This window comes from Strix aluco, chromosome 1 (assembly GCF_031877795.1).
Source record: "Strix aluco isolate bStrAlu1 chromosome 1, bStrAlu1.hap1, whole genome shotgun sequence".
Classification (NCBI taxonomy): domain Eukaryota; kingdom Metazoa; phylum Chordata; class Aves; order Strigiformes; family Strigidae; genus Strix; species Strix aluco.
Window position 1 is genome coordinate 43154127 of NC_133931.1, and position 14936 is coordinate 43169062.

The 14936-nt window shown below is 35.6% G+C and overlaps 1 protein-coding gene across 1 annotated transcript in view; it reads right to left on the reverse strand.

The window, feature by feature from the left end:
* Positions 1-14936, reverse strand: part of RP1 (RP1 axonemal microtubule associated) — a 179519-nt gene that overhangs the window by 115379 nt on the left and 49204 nt on the right. Inside the window, exons 18-23 of the mRNA XM_074819124.1 lie at positions 11680-11873; positions 7921-8010; positions 5259-5391; positions 4831-4982; positions 2393-2547; positions 91-149 (exon numbers count right to left, since the gene is read on the reverse strand). Of these exons, the coding sequence (XP_074675225.1) occupies positions 91-149; positions 2393-2547; positions 4831-4982; positions 5259-5391; positions 7921-8010; positions 11680-11873 (783 nt within the window). The remainder of the gene's footprint in view (positions 1-90; positions 150-2392; positions 2548-4830; positions 4983-5258; positions 5392-7920; positions 8011-11679; positions 11874-14936) is intronic.

Sequence of the window (14936 nt, forward strand, 5' to 3'; positions counted from 1 at the left end):
GCTCTCATATTTAAATTCAACCCAGATTTCTTCAGATGAAAAAATTACAAATTACTGATCTTAATTCCATAAAGTTACAATAAACCTTACCTTGAGGGTACAGCTCAATTTCTGAATGAATTACATCTTGCGACATAAATGGAAGCCACCTAAGTATAAGAAAGAAAATAAGAAAGCAGGTAGGAATCAATTTTTAATCCAGCATATTACTACATAACTGAATGAACCACATGTTATTTTCATACTGAATACATATTACAGCAAAGGGTCTCTACTTCTAAAATTTTAGTATTTGATTTGATAGATGTTAAAGTAGAAATTATTTGACCCAATGAAGAATTTAATTTGTGCAAATGTAAGAGCTGTGGCAGCATAAAATATACCTGTGTCATATTAAGTGACTCACGTAGCATGACTGCACTTATTTGTATAGATAAACAGAAGAATATGGCAGAGAAATTTTTTTTCAGTACTATGGATTGAGTGGTATGTATAATTTGTACATATCTATTGCATTATTTCTTAAAGTTCGGTGCTAAAAACAAAGGTGGAACCAAATACTGCTCTTCCTTATTCTCCTACAAATTGAGGACAGATAGATGAGTCTGAAAAGGTACAAATTAAGGCAAATACTAGTTAGGTTTCTTAGTTATGTTACTCTAGGGTACAGATAATTTTGAAACCTTTTCATTCAGAACATGGATTCCTAACTCTTTTAGCTCCCTCCTGCTTGGTAAAAAATCAGCTGGTTTTCTACAGGGGGACAAAAAAAAAATCAGCAAGTTTCTGGGCTGTTGTTTTTTATTTCCTCAATCCACTTCCATGGACTCTCCAGGAATGACCTAAATCATTTGGTCTCCTATGAAGCCTGTTGGGAATCCAGTATAAACTGGGCAAGGTGAGTCCAGAGCAGCTTTTGAAGTTTCCTTGTTTTTTGTCTTGAAAACATTATCAAGCCAATTCATATAAGAACTAGTCCCTAAGATATAAATTTTGTCTTACTAGACAACTAGTTACTTATATTGCTTCTGCTAAAACCTGACCAAACAGGTATCTTCTGCAATCCTAAATGCTAAACAGTATCAGTTTGTAACTAACAAATACTGCATGGTTGAAATCTGAGAGCTGTTGGATGTTCAGAAACTAACATCAGATTTTTGAGTCACATAAAATGCTTATGTTTCCTTGCCTAAATGAGAAAAAATACAGCATTTTGTTCATCCCCTAGATCATAAAGTGTAAAATAAAGCTGTAAGGCTGAAGATTAATAAATTAGAGAGATTTCTGAAGAGCAAAAACTTCCCCCCCATCCTTGAATATAGCATAGTTTCAGCTTTACATTTTGGTCAAAGTGGAAGTTACCCCTGACCCCCACCACTGACCTATTTTAACTCTTTTTCAGTGACAGTGTTTCCTTGTAGAAAAGTTAGGAACGAAAAAAAAAAAACTCTGTTTCTTCTTGACAGTGTCTTTCACTGAAAATTCTTGCTGCAACGTGCCCTGACATGCATCGTCCCTGAGCTGTGTTGCCCACTGGAGAACAGCCAGGACACAGAGTTGATTTTTCACAACTGAGGTAGGCAGCTGGCCTGTTTTCTCTGTAGAACTTCCATTAGGAAATTTTACCTATTTCTTTTAGAAAGGTAGCAACCACAGCTAGCAAAAACGATCTGCATCCAAATCTACTCCAGAGGAATCCTCAGTCTTGTACTACTTTCTAAAAACGTGCTACTGATTGAAGAAAGATTTCAGTTTATCAAGGTGAGAGAGCATCTTTATTCCTGTTTTTGAGGATGTGACACGAAGAGTTGCAAGAAGCTATTCAAAGTTAGGTAAAAAAATTCATAAAAATCTAGACAAAATAACTAGGCATCCTGCATTTATTAAATATTATAAATTAAATATTATTAATTCTAGTACCTTGTCACATTGTTTATCTACACTTCCTTCATTTCACTCAAATGACCTCTGGGCATCACATTTGTCTCTCTAGCAGTGCTGCTGTTCATAAAGAGAGTGAATGCTACTTCTGGATGGCAAATATGTTTTCTTTCCCATGTAGAAATACACTTAATTTAGAACCTTTTTGTGTGCTTTATCTTTCCCTCCTGAATAGGTAAGTCATACTTATAGCACTGATCTTTGATAAGGCTGCACTGTACAATCTAGTAAAACAGCCATAATATAAACATTTAACCTTTGCTATGGACCATACAGCATATTAACTCAAGCAATCTGTTCTGAAACAACACACTCTGGATTTTACAAAACTGCAAAATAATCTAAATTTGTTTCCCTGAAAAATTCATATTTAGTGCATTGGTGTGATTGGCATAATACTGTTAGTGACACATATTTAAGAATATTTAAGAATTTGGTCTTTAAAAACTACCTTCCACAACTGAAAACATATTCCAAGTTGTTCTCGGCTTCTCTGACAATGACTTTATCACAGTACCAATACTGGGACTTGGCATTAGCCTCACAGCGCAACAGCACCTTCTGCAGTTTTCCAAGAGACACAGCTTCCACTTCAAAAGCACTGACCTAGAGACAGAGGAGACAGCACTCCACAATTTGCCACCACCAAAATCAGTCTGAAAGTTGAAGTATTTTAAAAGCCTGATTAACTCCCACAGTGTACGAAGACTCCCATTGTTTTTAATGACAGCTGGACTGTATTCAGAGTGTTTGGATCTAAAAAGTTAAATGTCTTTTGATTATGTATCAGCGTAAATGAGAAAACACAACTAAAATCAGACTGCAGTAATAATCCCAAATAAATTGGGTTGTCAGCCATCATTCAAAACACTGCACACAACCCTTCACTATTGTTTCAATACCTCGCCATTTACAATTACTCTTCTCTAGGTAAGAACGGGTTAAAGCTATTATTTACTTTGTTGCTATTCATTGAAGATACAGACTTTCTCATCCTTTTCTCTTTTTGGTCTCACCTCCTCTATTTACATTTTATTCTGCTGGCAGAGACTGAAATCTGACATGCCACTTTGCCCTTGTTATTCATTTAGGCTTGAGCTTACAGTTGGCAAAGCTGGTTTTCATAGGAGCATGAAGCTGATCAGGTTAAAGGTTCAGGTTGGTAATTTTCCGTCACAGTAAAAAGCATATAGCTCTCTCTCTCTAAATGTAACGGTCCAGGTCACACTTCTCAGTAAAAGGAAAATGAAGGAAAGAACTACACTGGAAAATTCATATCTGTAAATTTCTCAGTCCTTAGCAAATGGCAGAATTGAGACTGCCTGTGTGACTTTAGTTCTCCCTTGTGTATATGTAATATATGAACACAAGCTATTCTCTCCGAAGGATCCCTGCCTCAAATTGTGCACAGGCAGGACTGCAGCTTTTTAACACTTCTTTTTATCTTCATTACCATGATGACTCTATGCATTATTTACTGCAACCACCCAAACAGTTCAGTGAAGCAGAACTGATTTCCCCAGTGACTTCACTTTTGCACTTTTTCCATAGTGCCCCAGTTTTACACACACACTGAAATCTGTTTTTCAAAAGGCCATCTGCATAATATTCCATTTTACCTATATAGTTAAAGCACAGAGATTATTGCCAAAGCTGACAAAAATGCAAAATAGTTTGGGTGCTTAACTGAAAAAGAGAGGGGTTAATTTACCGGCATATTTAGCATTTCAAAGAGCTTACTAGGTGCAGAGCAGAATTCTCTTTGAACAAACCTCAGTTACAGCTATGGTTGCTCAGAAAATTAAACTGGTTATGCAGCAAAACCGAAGCATATAAAAAGTGGTCACTCAAGGAAGCTTTACTTTAAGTGATTTGCCCAATATCATGTAGAATATCTGTGCCAGGGATAAAATCAAGTTGTTTGAGTCAGCACTCAACTGCCTCTGTTATTAAATTATACATCCCAGGCCCTGCTCTGCTGCTCCGTACAATCCACTGTCTTGTCCAACCATTTCCATAACAAAGCACACTTTGAACCATCCCCTTTAGCCCCTGTATAAATAATATGCTGAATTTACTATCAGTCTGCCTAGAATAATCCCCCCAGAAAACTCCACTTAAATTCTGAATTTCAATTTGAATAGAACTTTATATCTCATACATTAGTAATGGTGTAAAATATCTATTTTAAAATAGTACAGATACCTCTGAAGTTTCCCAATGGGTTATTGCCACGCTTAGCATTTTAGATATCACTTTTTATTTTGTAATAAAGTGTTCTACTAACAGCTTGATACCATTTGTTAGACATACAAGTGTTAATTCTCAACAGCTCACAAAGGAAGAACAGGCTTAATAGAAGGTCATAAGAAGGCTAGTGGCAGAACTAAGATTAAATTCAGTAGTTCCTAAAATTCAACCATACGCTACTGCAGAAAATTAGGATGATGTATATTTTACTTATGGAGGAGATAGGAGGTAATTGAAAGGAAAGTGAATTTATATCTGCCCTGTATTAATCATAATAATATGCTGTTATACATTAAAATACATAACAAACAGTCCTGCTAAGATCTGAAATCACAGAACAATTTCTGTGCACTTATTTGGAGCCAGCTCTAACTCATTATACCTCAACAGAATATGTTTTAAATTCATAGGCAGCTCTTCTCATCATCCTAGGGGGGTTCTTCATATAATTTTTTCTTCCCCTTTTCCTGCCTGTGTTTTCACTCATTCCAGTCATTCCTGGATCAGTAAAAAATTATTTTCCTTAGCTCTTAAAAATTATTTTGCTAAACCTCTGTGATCTTTTTTATTAGGAAGTTGTTAAGACCTGTGGGAGTTAGTTCTATTTATATGGCTAAGCAAACTGATTTTCAGACTTACCATTCCTTTCTGAAATGTCACTGGTATTCCAGATTTATGCAGAAGTCTTAGACCAGAATCTCCTCTTTTTCCATAGATACACAGATAAACTGCAGAATCTGTATCAGCTTGCTCCAAGTCACCAGTGTAGACATAAACATGGTATAAAACAACTTCCAAAAATAACCAAAAGAAGAAAATCCAAGTTATGTGTAATCACAGTTCATTTTACTCACTATTCTAGCTTAGTGGAAACAATGCCAGCAACTTTGATTTGCAATTAATTTTCTGGAATATATTCTCCAGAAATCAGTCTAACTATCTGTTTTTAAGATTGCTAAAACCACATTTATGAATGTAAAGCAAATGAAATATAATTCAGATTACATTCATACTGAAAACCAGGCAACCGATATATATGTGACTGTGCAACTGAAGTACACACATACTTGGGTAGATAGGTTTTCCAGCTTCCACTACTGGAAGTTCACAGAGAAAATCTCTGTCATCACGATTCTTTGACAACCATGTGTTTGCTGGAAAATTCTGTGTTTTCTTGCTCTTTAGATGTTGTAATGTCACCTAGAGAAGAAACAATTCCAACTATGACTCAGTTCACTCTTTCCAGTGCTTTGCTTCTCAAGAACAAAACATATTTTTCTACATCTTTTCTTCTATCTCAGAAAACAATAACATGATCAGTAAATATGACATACAAAATTTCAGTATGAAAACATTTTTATTTTGGCCACTACTTGGCAACGTGACTCTTCACTAGAGAGGATCTTTATTCACACTCATAGTATTGCAGGTGAAACTGCCAGCCTCTATTCTTTGAATATGCCTTGGACTTTAAAACAAAACCATAATTGAAATTTCCTTTTTTGCCATAAGAATGTCACTAATTCTGATTTCTGTCAGTGAACCACCTCTATCTAACACTGTTTGGAGTACTGAAGACTGAAAACTTTCTGATAAGTGAGGTTAGGTTAGACTGAGCTTTTGGAAAATGTGGCGAGATTGGCATGTTTTTATATTAAAATGAAAACAGAATGAAACTTATCATCTATATCCTTCTGAACTTTGGCAAGGAGAGGATATGTTGAAATACTAAAACAATTTGTATGGACCTGCTGGAGTGAGTCCAGAGGATGGCCACGAAGCTGATCAGGGGGCTGAAGCACCTCCCCTGTGAGGACAGGCTGAGAGAGCTGGGGTTGTTCAGCCTGGAGAAGAGAAGGCTCTGGGGAGATCATATAGCGGCCTTCCAGTACTTAAAGGGGGCCTACAGGAAAGATGGGGAGGGACTCTTGATCAGGGAGTGTAGTGATAGGATGAAGTGTAATGGTTTTAAACTGAAAGGGGGTAGATTTAGATTAGATACAAGGAAGAAATTCTTTACTATGAGGGTGGTGAGATGCTGGAACAGGTTACCCAGAGAGGTTGTGGCTGCCCCCTCCCTGGAAGTGTTCAAGGCCAGGCTGGATGGGGCTTTGAGCAACCTGGTCTAGTGGAAGGTGTCCCTGCCCATGGCACGGGGGCTGGAACTAGGTGATCTTTACGGTCCCTTCCAACCCAAACAATTCTATGTTTCTATGATTATATTTGGTTCTTCTACAGCAGAACAAAAGATAACCTGGGTAACAGCACCCTCTATTTATTCCTCTGAAGAGAGTTAGAATTCAAATTCTCAAGTTTTTTGCCACTGTACCTTATGATTGCTGTCTTACTTTTTCCTGTAAGCAGTCTGTCCTTTCTTTTATGCAAGCAGTTTTTCTTGGTCTTGAATTATAACAATGCTTACTCAGTTTTTTTCCATAGACCTTCATAGTGTCAAAAAAATATCTTTCTGCAGTTGTGTTTTGAATGTGCATATAGTATGCATAAGCCTTGCAAACATAATTATGAAAACAAGTATTCACACTCAAATTCTAACACTTAGGAAATCAGGACAATATTTATCTCACTTTTCCAATAAAGTACTATTTTAAGTAAAATAAACACTTCTTTTAACACCAAAGCATGTATTTATTCTAACATGAAATACTTCTGTAGCAGTGATTCTTAATCTTTAATGTTTATTGGCAGAGCTCCCCCTGCTGATTCATAACAATCCCGAATATTAACTGCTTTGTCAGAAAAACACAGCTTTCAAACCGGTTTTTTTTGTTTCTGTGAAAAGAAATATTTGAAATCCGAGGGTTACCCTATGAAATTTGGACCAAAATATTAATAAAATACTTTGTAACCACAAAGATGGAAAGTAAGATTCCTGTAACCATGTGAGTAACTGAAATATTTATCCTTACATTCAGTTTTGGTACAGTTACAGTTAAGGCCTTTGGGTTAATGTCAAAATCTCTTATTACTGTGTAATTCTGGTTGTCTAAATCAGACTTTCTAAGATTAATTAAAGGCTGAAGGATAAGCTTCTGTCTTTTACAGATTCAAAATAAGAAAGAGAAGACAAATACTTATGTGCAATTCTGAAATAAACCTTACATGAGGGTCAGTGTTATCAAGAATTTAGTATGAATTTAATCTGCTGAACATCCCTAAATATCATGAGAAACACAGTTAAAACAGAAGCAGAAAACAAGAATTCATTCACCAAATTGAAAAAAACAGCAGTTTCTTTTTCTCTGAAAATAGTTGTAATTGTGAGCTATGTTTGGGCCGATTAGGACTAGCCTACTCTTAAGCAAACTTTGTTCATTCTTCACATGTACTCATCATGGGATAATTGTTGCTCCATCATTTTCAATTTTTCATAGCTGGAATTTATATCTAGAATCTCCCTAACACAAACTGAGGAATACAGTCAAGTTTTCAGAAAGCAAAACTTGGTAGAATCCATCAATACACTAAAATTGGTATCCATGAACTACATGAATTAGGATAACTGCAAGATAATGCTACTTATTTCCAGCTCTCAGGAGATGAACTGTATCAGCGCTTTTGTCATTCCTAAAGCAACCTAAGAAGACAAAGCAATAAGAACATATCACAATCAGCATTTTTTGATTTATGAAGCTGTGGCTTCATGAAAAGATGGGCTTTTGGTTCATATAAAAATTAAAGCACAAAAAAATCACCATAAAAAAATCTCACCCTTTGTAAGTGCCACTCTGATTGTTCAGTCAGTAATTCATCAAGTTCAATTCTTATTTTGTAGATATTCCCAACGCTTTTTATTTTAACCTGAATAAAGCCAGAACAACATAACATATAAATACAGATAAAAATATGTATAACTTACACGTTAAACTTGTGTGGTAGAGGCTGCATGCTGATTAAGTAAGGCCACGCCTTTCAAACTAACACTGTATCCAATTTGTGATTAAAAGGCATTTCAGTCTGTCTCCCACACATACAGAAGAAGCAGTATCCTAATGGCAAGCACAGGCCTATGAATTCTGTGCTTAAAACTGTGACAGCCTTCAGGACATCTTGCAAAAAAACCCCAAACTTTAAACATTTCCCTTCCTGTATTTTCAATCATCACATGTGAAATAACTCAAAAAATACAGTTATCATTTATGCACATTTTGCCATTGATTCAATTTGAGCTATATTTCTGGAAAAAATATAGCTATATCACATGTGGAAAAAAATCAATTATACATAAAACTGCATCTTTATCTTCACAATTGGTTCCAGATTTCTCTGAACCACTGCAGTATCTGAGTATACAGGAACAGCGCTCAACCTTTGATTGGCAGATTTTGGATTACGGGATCCAGAAAAGAGACTGTTTCTGTTTTGTCTAAGCAGATTTCTGTCTGAGCCCCGGTTTGACAAGATTATAGTCTAGTGAAATCACAATGCTTGCCAGAGAAATGATATGGCAGATATTTGAACTCTTCAAAGTTTGGAAAGTAAAAAAAAAGCTGATGGGGGCCATTCATGAGAGAAATGTGGAATAAAAAATTAAATCCACTAAATCACAGGTCACAAATCTTTCATAATGCAGCAGAGCAACATGACTATAAACTCTAGTATGTCAAAGTGAAGGATATAAAACTTTTGGAGACTTTCTTTAAATTTACAAAAGCCAGCAGAACATCTGCAAAACTTTGATACTACCTTTGCTTTCTGACTATGATTTGCATTCATTTGCGCTTTCAAGCATTATACATGCTCTCATGAAATCTACTCTATGCAACCCTATACTATCCCACTTATCTGGGGTTTATTTAAAGTTTAACCATTATTTAAAGTGAGCATAAATCATTTTAGATCATTAGTAAGTACATTATCATATTCCTCAAATAATAATTCTATTAATAAAAGGTTAGTAACAGCCTATTCCAATCCATCATTTAAATCCAAAAAAGCTATTTACACTGTACAAAAATTATTTTCTTTTCATTCTCTTAGAAACACTTACTAGTGTGTTATCCATTCATTCTTTAACTTCATTAATAAAAAGTCCTCTTCTCTTTTCAGAGGTGAGAATTACCTCAGTTTCTGAATCAGCTTTTAGATGTCTCTTTGTGCTTTTGTATACAAAACTTTTACATTATAGTCACAGTGTTACCATGCTTTAGTCAAAGATTTCTAGAATCAGACAACTTTTACCCTTATTTTCCCTAACATTGAAATGCACTCAGCAAATCACAACGGTTGCTTGAGAAAGAATCTGAGGAATTTGCACCTGTACTTATTATACTGGTATATTTGCTACATCAACCTGCACTTCATTTACAGAATAAATGCTAACTCCAGGCTTGCAACATTGATGTGACAATATGGTTCCTGCCTCTTCCATCAGCTTAAGAAAACAGCTTTGTTCTGTGGAGTCAGATTCTGATATCCTTGCTTATGCTGCATAATATTTCTCTCTATAAGTAGTCTTCTTAGAGGTAACCTGGAGACTTTGGGATTAAAGCAGTAGTAAAGTAAGGTCATGTACACAGCTTGACTGAAAAAACTGTTGTCATTTCCCACATTTCACAAACTAACCACCCTACTTATCAAGTAATATGAGATACTGTCTTCTCATTCACAGAGCTGGTGTTCACTGAATACACAGTGTTGTCATGTTGTCTGTTTATTCTAATGAATCCCTTTTCAGGACTTTGGTTTTTAAAAAAGTTACATGATCATTTCATGTATCAATATAAAACATTAATGTAGTGAACTTTGCAGAATGCAAAGAGTGACTTCAGTCTAAAACAAGCAGAGATCTCCTAGAAGAAACCCTCTGGTATCCTTCTTGATTTTTCTCATGCACAGTTTTAGGATTAAACAGAGAGTGAATACTCACATGGGTAAGGTAAGAGAGGAAAGCCCACATATGAATGATTTTTATTTCTCAAGATAGTTCTACATGAATTTTTCATAGTTGTGCATACTGCTGATAAAGTGAAAGGTTAAAGAACCCTGACTCTAAATTGCCTGATTATTACAGGCTTTCAGAAGCTGTTTTCTTCCTAGAACTCCTGGCCAGAGCTATGATTAAGTTGATTATTTTACAAAACAAAATTTGTTATCTTCTGCTCTAGAAAATATCAGTGAAACCATATCAAGCTCAAAGATATAAATGATATAAAAGAAGATGTAATTATTTTTAAGTCTTGCATTCCTATCCTCATTTCAAGACTTATCCTGCTAAATAAGTACAGGATAAAGTTTAAAGGGAAAAAAAGAAGAAAGAGCTCTTACTCATAGGCTTTTTCTTTGTGGATTTATCTATTGCAGACTAAAGAGTGAAAAGCACTTTGGTGACATTTGCTGTTTCATGCCTGAAAGCAATAGTGTCAGCGTGATGTAAAGAATCATACTAACAGCCCCAGGTGCTGAGAGAAAGATTCTGCTCTCTCACAAGATCAATATCCACAGCGCACAGCCATAATGGGCAATATCTATATTAGAGAAGAAAAATTGGTCCATCTCTTAAGAATGTATGGATTAACATTGCAAACATGCCATTACCCAACATTGCTTATAAATTATTCACTAATTAGGAGAACAGGATTCCCCATGGATCAAAATATATAGCTTACATGCTTAGAAAATGCAAATTACAGTTGGTTATCTTCCTGCCTATGCCATATTCATAGACAGTATTATTAATACTATTGACAGTAAAAATCTTGGTTTGTGCCAAGTTTGTATTAGAAGAGTTAGTAAGTGCAGAAAACAATTTGCAAAAAATGTGAAAAATATAACTACTCCTTCAGTTAGCTGAAGATGGCAATGTGTTACATGCATCTGAGACATTTAAGTAAAACAGACATTTTAGCCCCTTTGGTAATTTCCTCTCAGCCTAACTAGACATAAGTTCCTTATTACAATACAGATGGGGTTATTCTTGAATAATAGCAGAACTCTTTGTGTTTTCATGACATGATAACCTGTAGGTTTTATTGGGCTCTTAGTAATTCCATAGGTAAAGCTTCTGACATTTCAGCTATTTATCATATGGCAGCTTAAAAAATGGTTTTCTTCCTTAACTGAAACAGTTCCACAGCATACATTTTATAGTATGCTTTGAAAACTGTATGCATGAAGATTTCATTACTAAAGAACCCTAAATGATATACAAGTCTTACATCAGACATCGTTTGTTTAGGAGTGGATAGTTTCTAAAGCTACTTTCAAATCAATTACCTTAAAGAAATCAATTCACTCCTGCAGTTGTCCCATTTGAGCTACTATTATGAGGGAGAGGGGGTTAAAAGAAAGAGCATTTCCTCTGTTGCTAACTATATGCACCAAGCTGATTTAATGCAGAATTCATAGAGCTTAGATAGAGATTTATTGTATGCAGTAAACATAGGAGAAAAACATTTTTTCTTTTCACATGACAGAATAATCTTTGGAAAGGTACACATTAAAATAATGTTCTTAGCCTTCATTAGCTACCTGAAATTCATCCTCCTGCCAGGGAAGAAACAGTTGCTTTCTGTTGTCCTTGCCAAGAGTTATTGGTCCAGCTACTCCTCTGTCTCCATATATCCAGAGAACGACATTTGCTTCAGTTCCTGCCAGCATTGACACTTTCCATTCATCATCTGAAGGAAGGGGACACTCACCACCTTGGGAATTTCTCATTTCCTCTGTGAAATACAGAACATTAGTGGGAGATGAAAATCGACATGAAACTGCCAGTCGCTGTTGTAACTTCAGCACATAAGGAGACCATAACAGAGAGGGGACTGTATTTTTTCATGGCAAGGGAGATAGTCTGAAAAGATTGATTTATGTTTCTTGTCTAGACCAAAATGTACTGATTAGTTGAGCTACAAGAATCAACTGGAAAAGAACAAGTATTTCTCACATGCACTTATTCTTTTTACATATTCTGGTGTAGGGTAAGGATGCTATGATGCAGAACTATGGCCATTAAATTGACATTTCTAGTTCCTTAGCCTGACATTTAGAAATGAGTAGAATTACTTGTAAAAACTCCTCTAATGCCTTGTGTTGGGACATAATTAGCAGAATCACATGTCTGAGAATAAAGGCAATTTTCATTTCAAATGAAAAAAATTATTCAGGAAATTAACTTTCTTCAAGTTGAATATTAATTAAGTACTGTAAAATACTCAAAAAAGAGCACAATATATCCATGCCCAACCATTCTTATGCATACAGTGCCAGCATCTGGGCTAAGGCAGGTTCTGCATGAATGACACAATAGCAGCACAATCCACTTTATGAATAAATTTCACAGCTTTAATGACTGAGCAAATATAATTTTGGAAAACATATATTTCACTTTAGAATAGCACCTAGTGATCTTTCATCTACCCTTAAGAGAAAAAATATATATATAAAAAAATATATCCAAAGATGTCAAATGACACCTCTGCACATGAGATATGAAAAAATAGACTCTCTTCGGATAAAGGAATTTAGTTTTGAGTATTCTAATCAAAGTGGATTTAAAAGACATCAGATATCTGGAACAATACTTTTCAGTAATGGGACCATGAAGTCCTCTTGAAAAGAGGGGGTCCTTGCCCCCAAGAATTTATAATCTGTTCTGACACAAGAGGCAGCTATAAACCCTAAATTTTAAAAGATGAACCAACACATTGTCTATGTACCATGTCCTGCAGGGGTTCCCAAACTGCTCTTCATGAGGCCTTTTCATGCGACTGCAAAGAGACTTTTTAATATGCTAACCATAATTAATATAATCTGTGCTGCAGATTAATTTTCTTTTTGTATCCCCCAGCTCATTTTTCATCCATTAAGTAGCTTTCTATGAACCAAGGTTTTGGAAGCCAGAGGTCCAAACATGTAATGGACTTCACTTACAATTTTGCAAAATTCATAAACAGTCACTGATATGGATTTGCTGAAGTATTCCCAATGCATCACTATGTATGTTCCTATTGCACTACATACCTTGCTATCAAAGCTCTTTGCTATTTTATCGGTTTGATTAAAATACTGTACTGGGTTTCCCTGGGATGGAGTTTTTCCCTTCACTTATTAAACTGACTTTACCTCAAAGGGAAAAAACAGAAAAAAAAAAGTGATGCAAAAGCAATCACTCACCACCATCAGATTGATGCCCAGCTAGTCCCTGAGGAACAACTACTTTGGAAAAACTCCCCTCCAGTTTTATTGCTGAGCATGACAATATATCTCCTTGGTCAGTCAGGGTCAGCTGTCCTGGATGCGTCCCCCCCACCCACACACACAGAGTGCAGTGAGAAACAGAGACGGACTCAGTGCTGTGCAAGCGCTGCTCAGCAACAGCTAAAACATTGGTATGTTATCAACACTGCTTTGCTCACCAGGCTAAAACACAGCACCAGACAGACTGCTATGAAGAAAATTAAGTCCATCCCAGCCAAGGCCAGTACAAATACTAAACAAAATAAAGCAATACCTATGACAGAAATTTGCAAAATTTATCTCACTGTGCTTTGTTGCTGTCATTGAAATACAAGTTTGAAGGCAAAGTGAAAAAGAGTTTTGAATCCTTGAGACTTGCTTCTTAATAAACTTTCATGAGGAACAAATTCCACATCCTGCTGAAACATCGCTGAAGCAAATTGGGTATGTGAAGAAGGATCAGTTCTATACTGAAACATAGTCCTGATCTTCCCTCTAAATTTCCTCAAATGTTAGTTTTATGATACTAAATAAACACTTTTTTTCTTAAAAGTGGTACTCAAAAGGAATTACATAGTTGCTTGAATCATCAGGTTGTCCTATAGGTTAAATCAACATCGTTACTAAAACACAAAACCTGAATTATGATCTACTAGCATTGAACTCTTAACTGATGTGAAATAATTGCACGAGGAATTGCAAAGAAATTAGGATCCAGCACAAAGTTCTATAATAAATAAGGACTAACTTCTGGAATCAGTGGAAATTTCAGCCCTGGTAAAGACTAAAATTTGGTTAATCTGTTTTTAAGAAATTCAGAACTGTAGTAGTATGGCTGTTAGAGCAGTGCTTCTAACGGTAGTAGTATGACTTTGGAATGGTTATGGTAATTTAGAAATAGGCAATAGTGTCATAATAATCACTGTTACTGTATTCTTCAACATGACTAAGAGCAAGTTATTCTGAAAGAAAAAAGAAAATACACACTCCAGAAATAAAGCAAAAGGCAAACATCTTACATTTACCTGAACAAAAACTTAATTACACTTGTCTTTCAGTGACTAAACTAACAGAACTATAGCAAAGTAGTTGCTTTGGTATAATAAATATTTTTGAGAACTTGACTATATAACTTTCTGTAACTGTAGTTACCCAGCTCCTCACCTGCAACTGAAAGCTAGAGTTGCTTCCAGCTATCTAAAACCACATCTTTCTTGCAGCAAAGAGATGAAAATTTTCACAAAATACACAGGTATTCAAGAAGCATAAGGAAGCCCAGGCTGCTCCATATGCTTAGCACAAGAATTCCAAGCCTGGGCTGTTGCTGCCCAAAGCAGCTACTGCAGCCTCAAACTACCACCTCTTGAAAACGATTACAATGCACAAACAATTCACAGGCTTGGAATGCTTTTTGCTTCATAATTTACTGGTCCTTCTTACAAATAGAAATCAGTGGGATTGATTTGCTACAGGCTAAAAATATTCCAGTCTGAAAAGATGATTTGATGGTTACCGTGCATTAGTCATGGGACATTACACAGTTCTGACAC